The sequence below is a fragment of the Pteropus vampyrus genome, unplaced genomic scaffold, assembly GCF_000151845.1.
Source record: "Pteropus vampyrus isolate Shadow unplaced genomic scaffold, Pvam_2.0 Scaffold301, whole genome shotgun sequence".
NCBI lineage: Eukaryota > Metazoa > Chordata > Mammalia > Chiroptera > Pteropodidae > Pteropus > Pteropus vampyrus.
Window position 1 is genome coordinate 639,668 of NW_011889082.1, and position 24,919 is coordinate 664,586.

Sequence of the window (24,919 nt, forward strand, 5' to 3'; positions counted from 1 at the left end):
AATCCTAAGCATTTAATACATAACCATTACGTTTAGCTAACCTTCTCAATGCCAGGGCTGACAGCTGATATTTCTCATTGTGCAGATGAGGAAACTAATCTCAGGTGGAGGACCTGCCCAGTGCCACCTATCTATGGACACAGCTAGGATTCAAACACAGGTCTCATTCCTAACCCTGTGTTACTTCCACAATGCTTTACTGAAACTCAAGAAACCAAAAGCTTTCCTCATAAACGACTGAATTAATCTTTTAAAAAAAAGGCTTTCAAAAACAACTTTAAAATCATAGCCACAGCAAACCTTTAAAGACCAACCAGTTCATACCATCCTAGGTTAACAGAGAGAATTAAGCAACAACTGAGTGTGGTGAGAGCTGAGATAAGGGAGACACTCAGGGGTCAATAAGAACATGTAGTGGGAATACATCGGGGTTGGCGGGGGAGGTTACCTCAGGAACTGCTGAGGCTTTAAGAATGAGAAGGTGGCTCAGTAAGCAGAGAGGGCTTACATGGTTTCACTCTTTAGGCCCCTTATATGATAGTATTATCAAACCACACATATTAAAATATAGCCACTTCCCAAAATTCTGAAATGCTTTTAACAATTTTGCTTCTTAAACTGTTTGGTGACCAGCAACTGATTTAACAGATAATTAACTATGACTTGTTTGTAATCATCGTGTGCTTGGGAATGCTTATGAAAAAAAAATTCTCACCTATCTTGTTCTCAATATTTTAACAATTCAGGTGGGAAACATTTTGTTTTGTGAATAATTATTTTTGCTCTCTTTTTTGAGCCAGTATTGTTTTCCGTTTTTTTTCTTTTTTTTTTTGCACCAAACATTCCTATTGGTTCTTCAAAGTTTACAGATCTTAGGCACAATGCCTTTAATAGCAGGTCGAAACAGAACATGGGACTGACAGAGTACGTGAGAAGGTCCAGGAACCAGTACACTCAGCACTTAAAACAGCCTGAAGTCAGTTGTCACGATCTGATGTTAGATCCCTGATGTTGGATACCTATATGTAGCAAGAGAGGCATCATTTCAAAATATATAGTCCCCACCAATATCTTTCCTTAAAGACCATAAAGAGCTTCAGGATGTCCTACATTCTCAGAGGCAGCAGGAAGAGGCATTTGCCCCTACCATTCCTTTCCCTTTGGAACACCCTGTACTCCCAAGACAGAGACAAGTTGCCCAAATGGCCACCAGTGAGTCTAGCAGCAGTCCTACCACTCATGATGACAGGGTATTCCGAGTAGACGCATGAAGTTGCCACATGTGTTATAGCTGAGCTAGTTCATTTCCTTTGTCTTTAAGTTGGCCTCTGATTTGTAGAAATTCACCTACTTTCATTAGTTTGAATATATTTCCCAACTCGTAGCAAAAAGTATTAAAGCTCTTTAGAGGATTAGGAATGGGGAGGAAACAGAAAAAAGAATGTTTTGAGACCTCAGAGAAAATATCTTAATAATGTTTAAAAAAAATACTTATGCCAACTCACCTACCTGCCATGGGGCATCTTTCTGATTTTTCTAGCACCAACTCACACATCCACCTCGATTCCACAGAGGAAACCCAAGTATGTGTGTGTGTGGGGGGGGGCGTGAATTATTTAATGTCATAACAGCTACTTAGTAGCTGAAATGGACCAGAAAGCAAGCCGTGCCACACTTACCTCCTGAGATCACCATCATACGCCTTGCAGACCCAACAGGTCTCGCAGAGCAGGATCCACATCGAGAACCACTAGCATCAGAAGAACCAGGAAGAGAGGGAGTAGAAACATTCTGAGCTGGCCCTTCAACAGGTACTGCCCCAAGGCCCATGCCTCAGGCTTGGCGTCAGTCTATCTGACAGGAATGGACCAAAAGTGACAAAGAATCAGAGTCTCCTCATACCCAGGCAGCCCCTGACAAAATGTCAGTTTTTATTTGCTTGAGTAAAAGAATGATGTGGCTTGGCCTCCCTAAGATGCCAAACAGGGATAAATTGTTCCATTCAAATGGCTTCTTAGACTTAGCCAACTAGAACGCAAAAAAGACCTAGCTTGCGTATTCAGGTTCCCATTAACGATTAGTCACTTGTAAAGAAGAGACTGGAGTCATCCGAACATGGACACTCTGACTAAGCACAAATTATATCTCATCCACTCTGGAGCCGGGTGAGGAACAATGGAGATCCAGGTTGGGCATAAGGCCTGTGGTACTGCTTTTCCATTCCTCATAGACTGGCTAACATTGCCCACTGGTACCTCCACTGGTTTCCAACAAAGTGCCAACAGGAAGATTCAATGAATCCCATATTCTAATCCTCTCACCATGACCAAGGCCCCCAATAAATTCATTCCTTTACCCTGCTTTGCTCCCCACACCTCGTCCAGGCGAATCCCACCCACATCTTGGGCGCAGCCCAAACTGTGGTAATTCCTTATTTCCCTGGTGTTTCCTTTTCTCTACCTTTGATTTTATCCACTTCTTCAAGCCTCCTCTACTTCATCCTGCCTAATTCCTTCCCTGCCTTTTGTACTCTCAACTCTTCCCCTTAGTCTCCATAAAATTAGCTGCCAACATTGGCCTCACCTAGGAGCCTCCCAACACAAAAGGCCTAACAGAAAATGTCCACATCACAGTCTTTTCTTGTAGAGTGACAGTGAAAGGACAGGCCCCGCTGTGTAACTTAAGTTTTGGGGGGTTTTGTTGGGTCTGTAATCAGTGATACCCTTCGCCACTTTTTATCAGCAAAGATAAAACAAAAAACAAACAAAAGAGAAAAGAACCATGAGGTTTAGCTGCCTTGTAAGGGTAATGTGGATTTCAGCAGGGCCTCCTGTTGCTCTTTCCCCATCAGCATGTCCTGTTGCAATACCCTAGCTTCCTCCCACCCCTTATCAACTGTCCTGATGAATATGGTAAAATAATCATGATGGAGGGAGGCTGGCTAGTGTTTACACAGAAAAGAGTTGAAGGGTGCTGAAAGGCAGAAGCAGAGCCTGGTAGCTGACTGGAAGGCAAAGGCAATGATTCTGCCGTGACCCTAATAAGGTCACACATGTATCTGACTTTAAAAAAAATCACTAGTCTCATTGAGTGGTCTGTCTCTGCCAAGGGTAGCAGGCAGGCCAAGGCAAAAAACAAAAATGCTAGAATCTCTCATCAAATTACGCCGGGGTAGCTGGACGCATCAGGAGCTAAGCTAAGAACAAGGCAGAGACCGCAAGAGCTGAATGACACTGAGGTGTACCAGCAACCTGCACAGGATGGCTTCTTCCCAAGGAATGGTGTTATTTTTCTTGGGTGTTTGAAAGGAGTTGGGAGCAAGCTGTTTAAATATTAAATTTGTCCTCCTTTTGGTAATATCACCACTACCATTGGATGTTCTCACTCCAAAAGCAGCTGTGCCAGATAGAGGGCTAGAAACCACCAAATATTTCCATGTTTATAGCAGATAGAGGCACACGTCCCTTCTACAGCTTGCAATGATTTGCCTGGAGTCAATATGCCATCTTAAATTGATCAACAGTACCATTTCTAGAGCTTGTTCCAAGGCATAGAAAGCTCTTGTAGAATAGTATTTGACATGTAGCCCCTTAGTTCTGTATCTGAGCATGGACAGATCTGGGTTCAAATGTTGGCAGCACTAAATGAGACTGCAGTGTGTGGCATGCAAAATTCTCAGATGACCAAGATTCCCAGCCCCTGGCTAGTTAAACAATCATCTAGGTACTGCTGTGTTCACGTGACCATAAGATAGGGAGATTATTCAGGGGAGACTGTAATGTGAGTCACTTAGAAGCAATGTTTCCTTCAGCTGGTACCACAAGAGGAAGTCAGATTCGAAGCACGTGAAGGATCTGATGCAATAGGATTTGATGCACCACTGTTGGCTTGAAGATGGAAGGAATCGAGTTATGAGGAATGCGTGTAGCCCTATAAGCTGACATCAGCCTTGAGACCCTAAGCAGAGAACCCAGTCAAGCTCACTAGGAGCTCTGGGCTACAGAACTGTGAGATGATAAATTAATATTGTCTCAAGCTGCTAAGATTGTAGTAGTTTGTTATGCAGCAACAGAAAACTAATATAGCATGTAAAGCTCTCAGTAAGTAGACTGCTACAGTTCTAAATGGCCTGGACTTCTTCAGTGTTGGCCCTCCAATCTCCAAATCCTCCCACACCCCAGTCATAAGACCACAGACTTCTTCTGACCCCTTTCACTAAAAAAGAAAAGTGTACCAAGAAGATGAGGGAGACAAAGATCTCCCATACTTCAAAAGCCCACCCCGGGTGGAGATACCATTTGGAATCCTAGTAAAAAGAATTAGATCTTTCTCCATCTACCAACTCCAATACACCAAATGTAGACTCATTAGTTGGCAGGAGCAATCCGCCACAGGCCCTGGCTGTTCCTGTACATCCTTGGTGGGGAGGCCATTACCCAGGCCCTTCTCATAACTGTGTTCACAGCAAGAGTCTTGAGAGATGAAGTAATGTGTGCATCTGGATCACATAGCAGGCCTGCTATAAAAGGTAGTTTCCCTAAGCACGCATGTTCCTTAGCTGTGATGCAAACCCACTGTGTGCATGGCATCTACCAGGGGCCCGTCCATATTACCACTGTGGGACATGGGGACAGGAGACACCAATTCAAACATGAAGCTCATGCTGCTTGCTGTGCTGATTCACGCAGTTCTTTGTCTCTGACTGAGGACTCTCATGTCTTCTGCTAGCATTCATGAAACAGTAATAATCTAACTTATTAGCTTGTAAGGTAAAATTCCAGACTCTGACACTATAACACTTAGATCTTTAAATCAGGAGATCTAAGGTCTTTACACTATAAATTTCAAAGGGACAGAATATTCTTTCTGAATTTTCTTGTGGAGATAAGAAAATCTATATCACAGAGCTATTGTGAGACTACAAATGTAGAGCACATCTGGGATATAGAAAATATCCAATAACTTTAATTGGACTCCTGCCCTCCCCAGGTACTCATCCCCCCACATACACAGACAATGAACCAGACAGGGAGCAGCATCTGTCTCCAAGACAGCAGAGTCCATTCCAAAGACAAGAGATGACAGTCTGATATACCGATTTCTGACATTTGCATAATACTACACTAGTCATAAAGAGTTTCCACTCATGTTATCTCATTTAATCCCCACAGACACAAAGGTTCAAAAAGGTCAGTCCTTGCAGAAAAAACAGTAACAGATTCCACAGTCTGGAAAATGGCCACACGACAGAAGCCCAGGGATGTGGACTGAGGAAGCATTGCTGAAACGCAGTTGTGCTGTTGGTCTAGCAGCACAACTACGTCCTAAAAGGCACATTCTTTGTCCGAGTAAGCCAAGGGGGCTCTCATCCATGACAGGGCCTCCTGAGGAATGTCAATGCCACTGGAGAAATGGCTGGAAATCACATGATATAAAGATGTCTTTTATTCAGATATTGTGATTGTTTTTAAATGGAAAATCAAGACTTTAACACAAGAGGCTATCCTATGGATGAATCTGGACTTGGTCCCTTTGGGTCCTTGGCAGCTTCTGTTTTCTCTGTAGGCGTTGGGGCCCTTATCTGTGACAGTATCACTTGAGGGTCTTGCTAAGGTTGGAGAAGCCAATGCCAACACAGGTCAGCAGCACTTTATCCCCACCCTTGAGTTCTTCACCACATGGCTTGGTTTCAATTTTAAACATAATCTGGAAAAAGCTCTTCAAATGCCGCAAAAATTCTATCCTAAAAAAAAAAGGAGGGAGGAATAAAAGAGTAGTAATTCAATTTAAAAGAAATTCTCCTCCCACCTAGAACCCAAGCTTTTAATTTTCCAGATCAAGAGGAATGACCCAAATTAAGAAATTCTCATCAAGTCTGATTAAATAATATCTATTTATAGCCTGCCAGTTTCCAAAGAGGATTTAGACAGCTTGCAAAGGTGCACACAATATAAAATAAATTAAATAAGTAAATAAGGTTAGAGGTTATTGCATGACACATTAAATCTTCTTCTACACACTTGTTACAATGGACATTGTTACATGTTAATCTTTGAGTGGCTCCTGCAAAGAGAAAAACACATACTCTCATGATTCACATCATCATGAATGACTGCTGCTGCTGCCAAAATACAGAATTCTCTCTCTCCATCCTCAACCTCAACAACACCCTTCCATTCACTCAACAAATACTTATGAAGGTCTACAATGTGCCAGGCATTGCTCTTAGTGCTGGAGATGTTGCAGTCAACTAAAAATCCCTTCTTCCATGGTGTTTTCAATCTAGTGGGGCAGCCAAGATAAGTTAAGTGTTCTTAAAAAGGGAAATTTAAATAAAGTAAACAAGGCAGATGGGAAGGAAATGTGGGTATAACAATATTTGTGTGTATGTGGCAGGAGGCAATATTAAATAAGGGGGCCAGGGATGAACTCCCAGTAAATATGGCAAGAAATTTCATGGGGTTGTTTCTTGTCATCTTTTTTAAGACGGAGTGATGGCTTCACTCCAACAATACCTTGGGAATAGTAACTCTATGGAAGGACCATGGTACAGGTATGCAGGCCTCTACTTGGCCTAACAGATTCAGCATCACCACAGCCACCTTGACCATTAAGACTCACCTGGATAATTCATTAAATATACAGATTCCTGATGGTTCTGACCAACTGGCAACTGAGAGGGAGGACATGTCCATGTGGAAGAGCCCAGAATCACAGGCCGCATGCACAGACATCCCCTCCCCACCCCTTACCAGGTCCTGTCTCCCTAGTGCATAGGGGCCAGAAAGCTATTATTCACGAGCACCCCTCATGATATTTATCAGGCAAGTTTGAAAAATACTACTTTGGTTAAGAACAGATGGACTGCATATCTATAATAAAGTATTCTAGCAACCTTGGGTTGTGCTCCCTCCCAACTGGACTATCCAAACTCCCTACCCCAGCCAGATGTTTCTAAGGTCCAACTGTACATGGAATCACCTCAGGAGCTTTCAAAATACTGGTCCTGACATACAGATCAATGGAACAAAACTGAGAGTCAGGAAATAAACTCATTCATTTATGGTCAATTGAATTTCAAGAAGGGTGCCAAGATAATTCAACAGGGGAAAGAATAATCTCAATGAATGGTGCTGGAACAACTTCACATGCAAAAGAATGAGGTTGGACACCTTCTTCATATTATACACAAAAATAAACTCAAAATGGATCAAAGATCTGCAAGTAAAAGCTAAAACTATGAAACTCACAGAAGAAAACAGGAGTAAATCTTCATGATCATGGGCTAGGCAATGGTGTCTTAAATATAACACAACATTTAAAAGCAGAGTGATGAAAGAAAAAAATAAATTGGACTTCAGCAAAATTAAAATCTTTTGTGGACGTTATCAAGAAAGTGAAAATACAAGCCCCAGGATGGGAGAAATTATTTGCAAACCATATATCTGATAAGGACCTAATATCTAAAATATATAAAAAATTCTAACAACCTAATAATAAAAAATCAAAAAACCCAATTTAAAAATGGGCAAAGGATCTGACAGACATTTCTCCAAAGAAGATATACAACCACTGTGATACCATTTCACATCAAATAGAATGGCTACAATCAGAAAGACAGATAATAATGAATGTGTGGGTCAGGATGTGGAGAAATCAGAACACTTATACACTACTGGTAGAAATTGTCACCACTATGGAAAAACAGTCTGGCAGTTACTCTAAATGTTAAACAAAGAGTTACCATATGATCCAGCAAAATGAAAAATACACTCACACAAAAACTTGTACACAAATGTTCAGAGCAGCATTATTCATAACAGTGAAAACAACCCAAATGCCCATCAACTGATGGCAGGATAAACAAAATGTGGTATATCTATATAATGGAATATTATTCAGCCATATAAAGGAACAAAATACTGACATATGCAACAATTTGAGTGAACCTTGAAAACATGCTAAATGAAAGAAACCAGTCACCAAAAAAACTCATACTGTATGAGTCTATTTATATGAAATAGACAGAACAGGCAAATCTATTATAGAAGCAGAAAACAGATTAGTGGTTGCCCAGGGCTGGGAGTAGTGGGAAGAATAGTGAACAACCATGAATGGGCAAAGGGTTTCTTTCCGGGGTGATGAAAATATTCTAAAATTAGATTGTGGTTATGTTTACACAACTTTGTGAAAATACTAAAAACCACTGAACAGTATACTTTAATGAGTAAACTATGTGGTATATAAATTATATCTCAATAAAGCTGTTTAAAATAAATAAATGAATACATATTTTTGAAGTTAAACAAAAATGCACTGATCCTGGCTCCCACCCTCATACAGCATATACCAAACTAAGTATAAAGCCTATTGTGATAAATTTTCCACCCCCTTCTGTCCCTCTGTCCTAGGTGATCTAGTCAAAGAAGGGAAAGGCAAAAAGGAGAGAAGGAGGCCCAAACAATTCCTCTCCCTGCCTGACTGACATATTAGGGCTAAGAGATGAAACAGGAACTACCCTGGAGAGTAGGAGTTCCGGTGAGTGCTGCATGCTAACAGAAAAATTCCTCACTTCTTTGCTCTTTCTTCTCCCTATAATGATGCTACATCTCCATCTTTAAAATAACATTCTATTTGTCAGCCCTTCTACAAAGCTTTCCCTCGCCAATAACCTTCTGCATTCTTGGCTCTGCTTATGGTATCTAAATGCTTATGTATAGTTGTCTCACAATTGCCCCCTCCTCCTCTGGTAAATTATTATAAATACCTTAAGGGCAACAACCTTATCTATTATTGAAATCTATTATATACCTGCTAGGCACTATATAAGGCATTCAATAATAAGGCATCGAGTAGAATTTAGGAGTTAGGGCTAATTTTGAGAAATGACTTCAACATTCTTAGCAATTAAGGGAAGTCAGTTCTTCTGCTGGTTTTCCTGTCTTACCAGCCATTTGACATTTTCAGTTTTTTGCTCTCCATCTCAGCCTCACAACCTCCCCTACCCTGTCCTAGGGAAAAAAGAAAATAAACACATCAAACCCATATATAAACAGTGCACATCTGTGGGCAACACTTCCAGCTGGCAGCAATGCAGACAAAACCAATCATCTCACCCACTGGTCTGCATTCTAAGGAGAAAACAGCTTGTTCTCTCTTTCACTGCTGCCTCGGCTCTAACACAGGCCCGCCCCCAGTGCTTCCCCAGACTACTTCCCTCTGAATGGTTTGACTGTGCTGGAAAACCCAGATGCCTGCCCCAGCTGGCAGAATTCCTAAGAGGCCTCAGCTTGCTTCTGATCTCTTGGAGGATAGGAGAAACACAGGTTTGAGTGTGCAGGCCTACATACTTGCAGCTTTGGGATATTTGTAGCCTTTGGAATAGTTAGAAAAAGCAAAGTCACTTCCACGTTTTATATAATGTTCTGCCAACCCCTCAGCCTGTCTGAGGAAGACTGTATAGGAGACTGGATTAAGGTATGTTTCAGAATGTCCTCCTACCTCCAGCCCCATTCTCTCCATGACTCCTGTGGCTGGGCTATCAAAGAGTAAATATGGTCAGAAGATGAGAAGTAACCACAGACAATACAAAATCCTAACAAACAGTCTCTTTAAGAAAATAAAAACCAAACAGAAAACAAAATCACCCATACCTATATGGAGTTGAACAAATTCACATCGGTGCTGATCTACAGCCTTCACCACAGCCCCACAGCTCTGCATGGCTCCAGCCCCACACAGGCCCCATGAGGCCCCAACTCTCGAGGGCAGAACGCTTCCCTTTCCTTCTCATCCCAACTCTATACTGTAGGATCCACACTTTCTAGATCCAACCACATGGCCGCACAGCCAGGCAAAAGAGAGCCACGGCACACTGAGAGCAGCTCTTCTCCTTAACACATGATTAGTTTAACTGGCATCTTTTCAGACTAACCAATTTAGGCAACTTGGACTGTGCAACTCCTGTGTAAGGGACTTAGAGAACTATATCTATACCAAAATTTTTATTTTCAGGACAAAGTGATTTATTTTCAAAAACACTCTCAAAAACTAATAACCTTTTCATGAAAGCCTCCAGTCCATCTAACAAGCAGGTTTCAGATAATCCTGGAACATAGAGATAATTTTTCCTATGTATCTTCCAAGAGTGGGTTGTTCCACTAGTCCTGCTGGTCAACAGGTGATGGCCACTGGGCTCATAGTCATCTGCCCGTTAAATTCCACTACCCAGGACTTACTAGGTTGCCCGGCCCTACCCCTTAAAATACTGCCGCTCTCACCAGGTCCCTCTTTTGATGCCTGCTAGAGAGTAGGAGTGAAAGCACTCATGGATGAGCTCTCTTTCTCACAGCACCAAACACAAACTACAGCAGAGGGTCCTGATTCCTGCTCCACTAAGCCACTTGGATATTGGGGTTACCTACTTCTCAGGTTTTAAGAGTTGCTATAGAGGTTGAGGGGAAGGGAGATCTGGGGATGAGAAGAGAATCTGCTGGATGGGGCCCTCGTAGTCATTACACCACAGCTTTTAAATATATTGACGGTGTTTTTTCTGCCAAATAGTAGCTTTCCCAAAGCCCAGTTGGCCTCTGCTCTAAGAATGAAGTTATGAAATTTGATTATAAAGGCAGAAGGAAACAGAGCCAGGCTGGCTACACTGCTGGGAGATGTGGGTTCCAGGCCAAGTTTGGCTAAGAACTCACCATAAGCAGATCACTGACCTCTCTTTTTCATCTGAAAAGTAAAGATATCACTTGCTTTTACCATATGCCAAATACACTCTGGGGTTCAAACAGCTTAATAAAGATGACAGAGCTTTGCAGAGTTTAAACACCAATCACAAATATAAGGTGGAGTGTTAATGGGCTGGCTCAGAAGAGCAGTTACACTGAACCCAAATGGCAGTAGGCTTGGCCAGCAGTTTTTCCTGCATTATCTCATTTGATCTTCACATTGCAATGCTACACACTGGGTAAACCAAGAACCCCTAGTTAGTCAGTGTTTAACAAGGATACTGGGCTCTTCCTCCCCAGGACTTCACAAGTAGTAGAAAGAGGTAACTTATTAAAGTTTGAAAAACTTTAGAGTGGCGTGGTTTATTTTAGACCTCCAACTAAAGATAGAAGGAGATCATTTTACAGCAGAATTTGAAACAAGGACTCTCTCAAAAGATGTGGCATGGCGACCTGCCTCAGGCAGACGTACTTGTAGTCCAACAAAAGAATCCCAGCTCTTACATAGGGTGCAGTGGGTCAGAAAAGCATGGACTCTGGAAGAGATTGTCTGGGTCTGAACCCCATTTGCTGACTGTCTAGCTCTGGGCACGTGACTTGATCTCTCTATGCCTCAGTCTTCTCACCTGCAAAATGGAGCAGGCAATACTACCTGCCTTTATCATCCTCATAGAGTTATTATGAAAACTTAATGAGTTCATATTTCTTAAGCACTTAAAACAACATCTGGCCAACAGTAAACTGTTAAGTTTTTATAATAAACATCTACCTTACAGAATTCTTGGGAACAGTAAATAAGACGTGTATAGTTTGTTTAGCAACATGACTGCAGGAAGTTAGTCATAAATTTAAAAACTAATGGATATAAATTTATAGACAGCTGAGCAAACAATTTACAACTGACTTCAGGCCTGAGATTGCCCAAAGCAAGTTTACTGGGCCTCCTGGTGTTCAAAGTCACCTTAATGGGAGACTGGATTTCCCAAACTGGGGTAGGGCGAGGGGAACCACGGTGTCCAGCACCGATTGGGATCCTCCAGGCAGGTGTACTGCTAGGAGCACGAAGGACCTGACCTCATTTAAACTTCACTTCATCTCCACAAGCCCATGACTTCAGACCATTCACCTTCTCTACAGATGAGACCAAAGCTCCGACCCCATGGCAGCCCCTCTTGCATGAAACCCTAGGAGGTAACCCAGAGAGAGAATATCCTACAAGTCCCAAGTCTCAAAACATAATTTTATAATTTGTCTCACTCCTGTAAAGCTCCAGCAGACTACTTTGTTTTCTCAGGAGATGTAGTAATTTTAGGCAACGTTTCTGGAAGACAAGACACTGCAATTAACATCTGGTGAAGAGGACACAGGAACTTTAAAAAGTGTCCAGTCACATCTTGACCATCACTACAGGGGCAGCTGACTTGAAAAAATTATAAAGGCCCTGTAGCCAAACTGGGAAAAAAAAAAATCTCTAAAAGCAAAAATAAAAAGTGTGAAGGAAAAAGAAAAATATATATTCCATTTTTCACATAATGTTCTGCCAAACCCCATGCCCCATGACCACACACATTTCTAGACACCGCCTCATGCTGTGTGAGCAGTTATGCCTTCTGCTGCCCTGAAGCAGAAGCTGGGAAAGTAGCAACAATGAGACAGCTAAGAAGCTAAAGGGGGCTGTGGTGGTCACAGAGCTGTCAGCCGCTTCCAGCAGGCTCTCCACAGGAAGCGAATCTCTGCATTTGGGGTGCTGTACTCCCAGCCTTTACCTCCTCTCCAAATGCCTTGACTACAAAGTCTATTTTAGCAATGTTGATTCCTGATGTTAGCGTGCCATTTCCAATTACTCAATTTCAGGTTTCCTGTCCTGCGAAATACTTTACACAAGTTATCAGCAGATAATGTGGTCCTCACCAGTTTCCTGCTTATCGGTCTTCCCCCACTGCTAACAGAATGTATTTCCTTGTTCCAAAAAAAAACTTCCCACCACCAAGTCAAAAAAAAAAAAAAGCCTCCAAAAGAATCTCTTTCAAGTTCCTGGGGCCGTACACCCACCCTCTAAGCCATGGTCCAGTAGTGCAATGCTTGCCCCTTTCTCAATGTGATGGCACCACCATTCTTCAGTTATCACAGTACTGTACCTTTCAGATATACAGCATCGGTACCATGATAACCGAAAAAGGACAGTTCAGTCTCATTATCTACCTGAATATGTCCTCCCACATAAGAAGCACCCATATACTCCTCACCCGCAGATGGCCATGTTATGATCTGAAGTATATAAGCACATGTACACACACCCAGATGTCAGTGCTCAAACAGGTTGCTTATAGCAACCTCATTTACTATCCATGGGAAGTACTTCTTTAACTGTGCTACTAATAATTCAAGTCTTCTGATGAGCTGCTCTCTTTGGAGAGTACTTGGTTTAATACCTCAGCAGTCAATTTCTGGTAACACTCAATGGCCTCAAACTCACCTTTCCAATTTCCTTACTTATCCAGTGGCCTTACTATGGACTTTGCCTCTTTCTTCATCTTTCTAGCCAGTTCATACCCTATCATCTTAGACAAAAAGGTAGTCCTATTTGCTACAGCTGGAGAAAAGACAGATTTAGAAAACTAGCAAAATCCAAGCTATAACAGAACCAGGAGTTTACCTCCAAAATGGATAAAAATCCTAAGCAAAGAGAAAAGAACTGTCTAATATACCACACAACTTTAATGACATGGAAATGACAGACAGGAATGAGAAAACTACAAAAGAAAAAGGAAGGCAAAATCCTTGTTAAACACCAAGTTAAGAGTGACAACCTTCGGCTCATTTAAGGATCAGTACAAGCAGATGTTCATAGTGATGGCTATGTGCAGTACAACACCTTTGTCATTTCGTGCAATTGGAAGATTAAACTGGACAGCAGAATGAGGCTGAAAGAAAACAACTCACGTGTAGGGAGAAAGTGGTCCTAGCAGGACTTTGGAAACATCCTGCTGTCCAAGGGTCATGAGCAATAGAGCAAGGCTTTGGTTGGTCGAGTCCACACATCCACCCTATAAACACAAACGCTTTAAAGATTAATCATTGTACCAACCAAGAAATGGAAAACCAAGAAAACAGTCACAGATACTCCAGAATATCAGAACCACAGAAGAGCAGACTGAAAAGTTCAAGCAATAATAAAACAGAATACGGGTCTTTTAAGAGTAATATTTACATCAATTAACTTTAGGATGTTAAACTAACAGTTAATCAAAATAACTATACTAGCTGAGACTATCAGAATAAATAGACATTCAAATTTACTGAGGTCCATCTAGAGAAAATGAAACTTTACCTTCATAATTAGAGTAGCAGCAGGACATATAACAAAAAAGCATAATTAGCTCTAGGAAATGTACAGTTAATTAACAAGGGTGAAGTGAATGCAGCTTCTATTTATTTCATGTCATAAAACACCACAGTCAATCAGACATGAAAGGACCTTCACCTGTCAAGGGTCTTACCTATAATACCATTCAACCACATTCCAAAACTGCGTGCCATGTTACATTAGTTTCTACTCTTTATCTCTTCCTATGGGTCTTAAAACTGAAAAACTGTTACGATCAGATCCCTCTAATCTTATTACTTATGCACTATTCTTCCCCACTTTTCCTTCCTTTTCTTCCAAATCAGTAAGCAGAACACAATTCTTTTCACAAACTTTTCAACTGCTTTGGTTGCCTTTCTTCTTTTATTCTTGAATTGCTCAAACATTTCAGCCATTTTGCTTCTACTAGATGTATGCATTACTGCTGTTTACATTTGTGCTTTAAAAAATGTATTTCTGATTCTTTCTGAGATAACTCTATTTAAAATAATTCAAACTGACATTGTACACAGTGAAAGAAGGATGACCTTGAATTTCTACATATTTACAAGTCACGAAAAGAACCCAGTTTCTGACCAAAGCACATCGATGTCCAAGACTAGATTCATTCAAACTGAACAGAACAGGTGGCCACCTACTGCTATTCATGTGAGTACACTTCTCTCCCTTTTAAATGCATGTAGGGGTAGGAAATAAATCGATTCTCAGGCACAGACACTCACTCTTTGCTATCAGACTTCACTTATAACAACGGAGTAGGGAAATAAGCGGGCTTAGCTAAGCCTTTATGAAAATCTACTGCTCTTCCTAAACTACCTACATTAACAAAGGACAACATTTACCTCACTTAGTAAATGTTAGGACAAGAAAAGTTACATATATTTCCATCCAAAAAGAAAAACCTGACCCACGGAGAATGAAGACCAACACTAATTCTGTTTTACAGAACTTGTTCCTCTTCATAAGACTAAAATTAAAACTGTTCTCTTCAATCTCTGCTTCCTAGCATTATGTTGCTATTCCACCATTCTCAATTGATTTGTATTATGTACTAGACCAATATTTTAGTGCAATGTTAGGATCTGTGTACAGGGGCACCCTCCCATGGAGGGAGTAGTGGGGCCACCCCCACAGCAGAAGATGTAACCCTTGTGCTGTGTGGCTTCAATATCACTGCCAAGATGAGATAGGAGAAGGAACCAGAAACAATGCAAGGTGAAGCCAAAGCTATGCAGCAGCTGAGGGCTGTGGGCACTGGGACTGCCCAAGTGCATGGGGGAGGGGCTGTCACTCACCTGGCACCAGAGGGAGGCTTTGGGGAGGTGGGTTTGGGGAGGTGGAACTTAAACTGGCCCTGGAGGGATAAGTAGGATTTAAAGAGGGAGGAACAATAAGAGGATGGGGGAAATATGACCCAGGGCCAGAGAGGAACAGCCAGGAGGCCAGCCTGAAAGTGGCTGCATGCTGTCTGTGAAGAAGTTTGAGAAGGTGCAGGGAGAAGGTAGAATAGGTGGACTGACAGCTTTTCTGAGTCAAGGGTTTTGACTTTATCTTGGGAAAGTGAGAAGCTAGTGAAGGTCTCTGAACACAGAAGTAAAAAGATCAGGGGGAAGATTTAAACTGAAGAAGATGTTGGAGAGTTTTTGGAAAGGACCTCCCCCCTGCAAGTGGGGAGAGCAGCACACATAATAACTGTGGGAATGGGAGGAGGTTAGTTGATGGAGACAGCAAAAAAAGATGCATAGGAAAGGGCAGTTCCAGAAAGCCTGGAATAGAACCAAGAGGAGTTGGTAACTGACGAGACATCAATAGAACAAGAGGGATTCAATCAGAAGATTAAAACGTTGGTAAAAATAAAGAGCACCTCCAAAAAGGATGAAATTTTATTACTCATTTAAACCATGTCACATCACAAACCTAAAAAGAATTATTCATAAAAACATAAAACATTTCATTCTTTTAACAACTGAAGATGACAAACACAAAGGAAATTTCCTTAACGATTAAAAACAAACAAACAAACAAACAAACAAACAAAAAACCACCTTGGTCCAGGCACAATGAAATGGTTTAAAGTAGCACTTAACCAGAATGAAGAGAAAAAAAAATAAAATAACCTAATCCAGATTGTTTTCTCTTGTGGACTAGTTGGCAGGCTTTCAACCTGAGGCCTATGCTGTGCTATTTATAGAGGATGTAAAACTCACACTCCAGCTGTGCCAGCCTGGCTATTCTGTAATGTGATGTTTTCAATTCCCCCAGGACTACTGGAAAGAGATGGAAGGGCCTCCAGGGTCAGAAAGAGGGCTTGCCAGCCAGCACAGGACCAAGGAAGGGAAATCTGAACAAGTCACCAGGGGCTTAGGGACGCACCTATCACACACACATTCTATCCTCACAAATGTCTAAATGACAAACTTCCTCAACTTAGTAACTGACAGGGTAACCTCTTGATCATTTATTTCCAACTTCCAAAAAATCACTAAATTAAGCATTGAACATTGGGCTCATTTAGCATCAAAAAAGCTGAGGCCAGACCTCAACTGCACAAAAATCGTGAGAAGATGCTTCCTCCTTCAAGAAGATTTCATCTGATAGAACGTTTCTTTCCTCCACTATTTCCTAGCTGAATGGTGAGTAGAAGGGATGAAGTCGCTCCACTGAAGACACAATTATAGGTCCTTTGTCTTCCATTTAATTAGATAGGCATTAAATAAAACCATTTAAAATCTAGACATTTTAATTACCTCTGTAACAGTTCATTCTTACTTGTTCTACCTTAAGACTAATGAGACATTTTCAAGAATGGTGATTTGGATCAGGGGAGAAGATTGTGGCATAAGCTGTTTTCCTTAGTGAAACCTGTGCAGGGGTCAATACCTATGACCCAGGCATCATCTTACCACAGTGACTAATAAATTATAGTGGCAAAAGGAAGAATTAAAAAATAAAACAAGATCACCACTGTATCCCTGCTTTACTGGTTTTATTTCACTGGGCTCACATATGAGTTTTGCTACTTTATATAGGGTAAAACATCCTTGGAGACTTTGAGAAAGAAAGAGAAATGTCTAATAACTGAGAATAAATACACAGATAAATAAAGATGAAAGGCTCTTCAGCTGAAGAAAAAAGAAAATTTACAAACATTATACATTATTCAATAGCAGAATATAGTTCTTGCTAGTGCTCAGTTCAAGAATGTGGGGCTTCACATACACAGCAGAATAATGACCATCCCTCAGAGCCTGTCCTGGATTCTGCATGTCAAAGAAAAGGTGTCACCTTCCTGACATGGAACCAAGGCAAAAGATAGTGCAGAGTAACAGAAATATTGGAGCCAGACTTGTGATTCTTCTCCAACCAAGTAGTATATAGGACCTCAAAGAATGTATTTTCAGGCAGCTTCATCTTATTTCTCCTGCCATCATCTTTCCAATTTCTTTCTTGCTAATTTTAGGTCTCCTCAACTATTTTTTGGGAAACAGAGTAAAAGTGTATGTATACATATGTGCACATTGCTAACATGGATCAAGAGATAAAAATTGTGACAACTGAGAGAGGATAGGGGGGCCTGCGTTGGTCTGAGCTGTGTCTCACCAGCAGAGCTGCAGATGCGAAATGGCAATCAATAAAGTCTGATCTTTAGCTTCCTGTCACTCCTTCTTTGTCCTGTGTTCTCATTTTTCCAAAGCCCCTGCCATGCTCTGCCATAGGCCTGCCTTCCCCAAACATTCTTCTATGCTCTAGAACATACTACAAAATCTAGTCTGTTGACACTATATTCTATCTGAATCAATTGTCACATACAAATCCAGATTTTCAACTTCTCTTGAAAAACCTGAAAATAGTGAGCCCCCACTCACACATGGTAACAACTGGGGGAGCTGAGAGATGGTACCTGCTTTGGTCAAGGCAATGTATCTCTTCAACTGGCCAGTCTCCACCTAACTTGCTTCACTTTCTTTACTTTCTCTCTCCTGTATGACTCTGTTCCAGTTCTTTCCTCTCTCCACTGTTAAAACTTACCTGCCCCGTGTTCCAAACCTGGGGACTGGATTGCTATTCACTGACTAGTTTAGATAATCCATTAAACTAGCTCATGTTAAAACGTTTAAGAGGAGAAAGAGGTTAACTCCTTGGCTTAAGCCCTTGAAAGAGGAAGAAAGTTGCTAAGGACAAAAAATGAGACACAATGAGTCTACAGCCATGCCACCCTGAACAAGCCCTATCCCATCTGATCTCCGAAGCTAAGCAGGGTCGGACCTGGTTAGTACTTGGATGGGAGACCACCTAGGAAGACCAGGTGCTGTAGGCATAAAGAAAATAAATAAATAAGGGATTGTAAACTGACAAGGTCCTTGCAATTTGTGAGGTCAACCAAGGGTTGCCTCACCTAAAACACACAAAAAAACAAAAAAAGGAGAGAGACAATGAACTGCTTCCTGATGGCTCCTCTCCCAGACCTGCAGAGGTTGAAGACATACCCTGTAGATTTCTTCAAGCAGTAGCTTGGCACAGTTCCTACCGAGGTCCTCTGGAAGCACCGCTGCTCCCTGGCCCTGGGGGTTGGAGGCCAATTCAGCACTGAGGAAGGTGCCGTTGGTGGTCTCAGCAACCAGTGACAAGCCAAAGCCTGGAGACCTGGGGATTCAAAGGCATGGACACTGAGTAGGGTTAATAAAGTGAGGTTAACATTCACCAGCAAACAAAAAGACAAACATCTTTCTGATGGCATTCTATCTGGTCACATCAATCCTTATTAGAGTTCCTTCTAGCTTACACTGGAAATATACATCACTTTGTGAGGGCCTACGTGGCAGAAGATCTAAGTTTCCATTGCTTTTCCTATTATCCCTCCCTTCTCTATCTTCTCCCTCCCCTCCTACATTGCAAAAGATCCCACTGTGAGAATTTATAATAACATTAACAAGGGCTACCAGATATTGAGCACCTACTTTCTGCCAGTTTCTGCAGAGTAGATATTACGTCTCTATTTTACAAATGAGGAAATAGAGAAATTAAGCAACCTGCACCAAGTCCACACAGCTAGAAAGTGACTGAGATGTGTTTCAATCATAGGTCTTCAGACTCCAAAGCCTACACAAGTTTCCACCACAGCTCTCACTCACAACCAACCCAGAAGCTATAAGCAACCTGGAGGGCACCTGATTACAGCTCTTCTTGAGAAAAAAAACGGGGGGGGGGGTGCCTTTTTCCCCCATAATGAAAAAATATCACATAAACCATAAAGGGCATTGCTAAGACACACCTTTATGTTTTTGTCCCTAAAGGACATCTCTAACTCAGAATTCAATCACTACAGTCAAGGAGCTGGCACCATGTTCTCTCCCATCATGTTTCTACCACCCAATACTCAGAATCTAACACCCTCCTATCTAGGACCACAGCTCACTCATTCATTCATGCATCCAACAAACATTTGGGGAAAAGCTTCCATGGGCTGGGAACTGGGGCACTGTGGTAAATACAAGAGTTCCTGCCCTCACAGACTTTAGTGACACCAGTTCGACCCAAACAAAATCAGTCCATAAACAATCAAAACAAGCACTTCCCCACAAAATTTCCAGATTTGACACCTCAAATCTACTTCTCCCAGTGCCTAAGAAAACATGTCATCAGGAAAGGAGCAGCAGCCTTCTGAGCAGTACAGTCCACACACAATCACAATACATACCTGCCTCTTTTGAGACAATTCAACATATATGTTCACGAAGCACTTTCTATGCATCGGGCCAAGATATTTGTTTCAGAAAAACTATGTATAAAATTAACGATGTCTTAAATGTACTACATTAGCTCACTATAGGGAAGAACTGTCCTTATTGGCAAGTCCTTAATTTCTTTAAAAAATTTTGAATGTCTATGCAGCCCAGGTTTAATAACATGCACTACGCTAGGGGCACTATGAGTAATGCTTAACAATCCAACACCATGCCACCCATCCATCATCATGGGACATTTTACCACAATCTCAAGTTGCCTTTGAGTCATTTGACCAAGAGGAGGGAGGGGGCGTCCAGCTCAGCTGTAGAGAGGCAGTGGCATATAAAAATAAAGAATAAAAAATGGAGGGTACGGAGAACCAGGAGATAAGCTACCATCACTGCTTTAACCTACTTACCTGAATTTCCCAAGAACTTCCAAATTTTCTCATCCAAGTGAATTTTTGAGGTATGTGTATTTGTTATAACAATAAACTTTATATTTGAGATTGTTCCATTTAATATACTTGTTTCACAGAAAACAAGATAACATATTAAACTTTATGTACATTATTTCAAATTTCCCCCCAATTTACGGTATGTACTATCAGTCCTATTTCAAGCTACACTGACAAAGCAGTTGGTCACCAGGTGACTTCACTGAAGATGCACATTGGTACAATTTACAAGTGACAGCCACCAAAACTTTCCAACTGGTAACGGATAGATTTTTTTAAAAAAGTCATTATGTGAGTCAAAATGCGACCACACTAGACAGATGTGCACGTTGGTCAAAGAACTGACACAGGCCACCAAGAATTGCTGACTCTAAGTTTCTAGGCCATGGCCACAACTTAAACCCTCTCACTCCTAGATTTCAATAAGCCTAACTCACGTGGATATTTCATTGACTTAGAAGAGGAAAATACCCACCAGGACTTTACAATTTCATAACAGAGAAGGAAGATCACCATTTGTCATCTGTAACTTAAGATTTAGAAAACTAAACACAAACTTAACATAATGCATTGGTTTTAATTTTTAAGGGAGCTTGGAGTTGCTGACCCACGAGTCTACATATACCCACATCTTGATCCATGTATGTTTCCTACTCACCATTGGCAAGTATAGGACCAGAACACACACTAGATTAGCTGAGTCAGTGGCATTATAAAAAGCCATACTATAGCTGGAGGCCTGCTATGCTTCATCCCTGGCCACTTTTTGGTAGAAGTAGAGGCCAGACAGAAAAGGCATGACGGAGATCAGATCATTCAGATAGCTACTGCAACTACCTATAATTCCCTTGGCCAAGAACAGAGGAAAAAGGAAAAAAGAGTCTTAGCAGCTACCTTTTCTGTAGCACCTACTATGTGCCAGGCATTGCATTAGTGGCTAATGTATGTGATCTTTTCATCTTTACAATAACCAAGAGATGCAGGTGTTATCACTCCCACGATATGAGTGAGGAAAACACTGGTCATATTTGAGCAATACACCAAGGTTTGGTATCATCACTGATCTTTCTAAACTCCAGAAGAAAGGGCCACCTTTGCACACAAATGCTTTCCCAACTCTAACCTCTGACACCACCACCTCTGTTGCTCTGGACTGTGAGCCACCACCACATTTCTGAAATCACCTTCATCTTTCCCTTGGGCCTCATAAAGGTCAGATATCTCATAACACACTCACTCCTCCATTATTCTCTTTCCTTCTTTTGCTGAAAAGAAACCTCAGATCGAACAGCTGTGTAAAGGGTTAACTGTGGCACCACTTAGGAAAAATTGACTTCTTAAACCCACCACAGTCCATCTTAGACTCTGATATTCTTATTTTTAGGAGACACAACCTGAAAACTTTAGATTCAAAGTCCAATGATACTGTCATTCACATTGAAATGATTCAGCAAAAACAAAAACAAACAAAATCTACATACAAGTAAAGCAAATTTTGCAAAATATTCATTAACTACAGGTAGTAGTAATAAAGAGGTATTTACTTTCAACCTTTCTTTATATTTAACATTTTCATAGTAAAAAAATCGGTTTTACTTGCTTCCCTGATTTACTGGTTTCTAAATGTACAACCAAGTCTATGGCCATGCTACCCTGAACAAGCCCAATCCCCTCTGATCTCAGAAGCTAAGCAGGGTCGGGCCTGGTTAGTACTTGGTTGGGAGACCACCTAGGAAGAAAGACTAGGTGCTATAGGTGTAAAAAAATTTTTTAAAAAATAAAATAAAAAATAAGGGATCGTAAGCTGACAAGATCCTTGCGATTTGTGAGGTCAACCAAGGGTTGCCTCACCTAAAAAATGAGTGAATGAATGAATGAATGAACAAACAACCAAAACCTAAAACAGGTATTTTCAGTACAAAGATCATCAACTTTTTATTTTCTAAAGTGAGGTTTTCTGCAATGGGATTAACTAAACCAAATTCAAATCTGCAATAACAACTTTCTTTGTCTCTAGGGGTTGTTGTTGCTCTTGACAGGGAAAGAATCCGACTGGCACTTAGGCCAACAAAGGATTTTTTTCCCCCTAAACCGTTATTTACTCAGGGTGGATAAACTTGTTCACTTTAATTTTGTGTGGGAACATAGTCCAGATGGGATTTAAAGCTTAAAGCGCTTTTTATTAATAGCTAGGTTTTCATTCCCTTCAGCTAAGGACTAGATTCCTCATCTCCCAGCACTGACTACTGTTATGCTTTCTATGTGACAGGAGCTGCTGGTGACAATGGCAATAAGTCAGAAGGAAATTAATTCTGAAACTGTTCTTACTCTGGTTGCCCAACCTCAGAGCTGGCAGCTTTAACTTCAAACAGAACAGAAGTATGAAAAAGGCTAGGGTAGCTGCAGAATTAGGCTCCAAAAATGCACAGACACTTACTTCCCAGAGTTGACTCCTTTCATGTGGTCTGTGTAAATATAGATATCAGGTATAAACTTGTTGAGGATGCTCCTTGCAGAATCCACAATCCGGTTTGCCATCTGAGGTGATACACGCACAGAGTACCTACAAACTAGAGTTAAGGGTGTCATTCTGCTTGGACTCCAGAACAGGGAAAAGTTAGTTATAAAGCTGGCGAATATTTGTGAAACTACAATAACAAACTGGGAATTCTAATTCCATTTTATTTTCCAACTGTATTTCATTATTTAACTGTATAGTGCCATCTTCAATTTTTATTTATTACATAATTTTTATATTATTGTTATAAAAGGCTTAAATGCTCATGATGAAAAAATCCAAACAATATAGAGAGTTAGAAAGTAAAACCTCCCAACCCTGCTTTAGACTTCCTACCCATACCCCCACCCTTAGAAATGGTTCAACTCAATTTTGGAACAAGTGAAGGCAACTCCCTCTCTGTACGGCATGAGCCAGACCGGCTTTGAAGTATTCTCTGACCATCCCCCACTGCTGTAACAAATAAGTCTTTCTCTTAGAACTTAAGACCAGAACAGATACCACACTGGAGCTGACCAGTCCACTCCCTGGTCTGTTGACAGAGGAAGCAAAAAAAGATTAGTGAAAGAACGTGGTAGCTGCTGTATATAAAAACCTAAACAGGTTTGTTTGGGTTTTTGTTTGTTTGTTTGTTTTTACTTAGAGCTTATTTTCAATTATTTAAGTATCAATCCCTCCACTTGAGGATGATACAGATACCTCACAACTATAATCTTATGGTCAAAATACTGGTAATTAGCACTTTTACAAGAGGGCACCTCCAGAAAAGAAAGGGGGAATAGATTAGCAATTCAAGTGAAAAAGCTGATGCTTGAGGAAGTGGAAATGATTACCTAAAATTAGACTTTATTACAGAAATTGGCTCTTCCCAACCCTACTAATCAAATAAAAAATAAGTATGTACTGAGCACCTGCAATGTGCAATGCATGGCCATGAGCTAGCTACATATATGGGACGAGGGGATAAAGAAACAGAGAATAACATTATTTTCCCATGACCCTTATACAAACCTCATGAGGCAAGTCCAATAGGAAAAACAAAGTGTGCGATATGCCCATTCTAGCTCAGCTTTTAAAAAATTACTATCAATAACACATTTAATTTTTATTTGAGGTGCAGAAACAAAATGCTCTGAGTGTGTGCAAAAATCTGACTACCATCTAGTTTCCCTTTTTGATTTATCCTGAACATTCTACTCAAAGATCAATCTTCCTCACACTGAGAATCAACCAGTAACTCCAGGCCCTCCCAGATCTTGCTGTCTAACCCTCCAACCTGCTCAGTGTTCATCCACAACCCGGCAATATCACTCCCTCCACTCATCCCAATCCTTCATCTTGAACTGTCTTCATCCACTGTTCCCAGTCCAGAGTTCCCTCTCTCTCCTGAAACCCTCCAGCCAGCACCTGACTGTGGTCTGCACTTGAACTTACCATACATCTCCCTTCATATATACACATGTTCTTGCTCGTCAATGAGACCGCACACTCCATAAGGAAAGGGGCCCTGCTGCTGCATCCCTCACAACTCTCCAATACACTACTTTTGTACTCAGAAATATTTGATAAATATTTGACTTGACTCAAAGGACAAACCTGAAATGAGGAAAGAGCAAAGAGGGATTTTTCAATACGCACACAGAGCCCAGTTACATCACCACCTCTTCTGTCCAGAATGTACTTTTGACCACCAGTAGCTTAGACAAACAGTCTCAGATCTCATACCCTTTGGACTAGGTGGGTGCAGGTGAGGCCTGAGGCTGCCCACTCTCCCTAAGAGAGCACAGAGTCACTATCCTGATACATAATTCCACAGCATTCATGTTTCCCAAAGTCCTTTCAGGTACCTTATGAACTTACACTCATAGTAACCACTTGACAAGGGCCATGGATTCCCGGTTCCAGGGCTTACACTAAGGAAAACTAGGTCACAGAACTAGGTTTCAAAATTAAAAAGATCCACTTCCCAAAGACAATCTCCTTCATCTACCCCTCCAGAGATGTAGAAACCAGGAGGGTGAAAATGCCAACTCAGCGCCAGTGGAAGTCTATACTACAATTCAGGCAGTGAGGTGAAGGGAAAGGAGCTTTAAAGCCGGCTACATCCCAGGGTCACT

The 24,919-nt window shown here is 41.2% G+C and overlaps 1 protein-coding gene and 2 pseudogenes across 1 annotated transcript in view; 2 read left to right on the plus strand and 1 right to left on the minus strand.

Moving 5' to 3' along the window:
* Nucleotides 1-4,945: 4,945 nt before the first annotated feature.
* RCL1 (RNA terminal phosphate cyclase like 1) overlaps nucleotides 4,946-24,919 on the minus strand; it is a 51,930-nt gene continuing 31,956 nt past the window's right edge. The window contains exons 6-9 of the mRNA XM_011376653.2: nucleotides 22,722-22,847; nucleotides 18,588-18,744; nucleotides 13,677-13,780; nucleotides 4,946-5,743 (exon numbers count right to left, since the gene is read on the minus strand). Of these exons, the coding sequence (XP_011374955.1) occupies nucleotides 5,593-5,743; nucleotides 13,677-13,780; nucleotides 18,588-18,744; nucleotides 22,722-22,847 (538 nt within the window). The 3' untranslated portion in view covers nucleotides 4,946-5,592. The remainder of the gene's footprint in view (nucleotides 5,744-13,676; nucleotides 13,781-18,587; nucleotides 18,745-22,721; nucleotides 22,848-24,919) is intronic.
* On the plus strand, nucleotides 18,300-18,418 carry LOC111730130 (annotated as a pseudogene).
* LOC111730125 lies at nucleotides 21,920-22,042 on the plus strand (annotated as a pseudogene).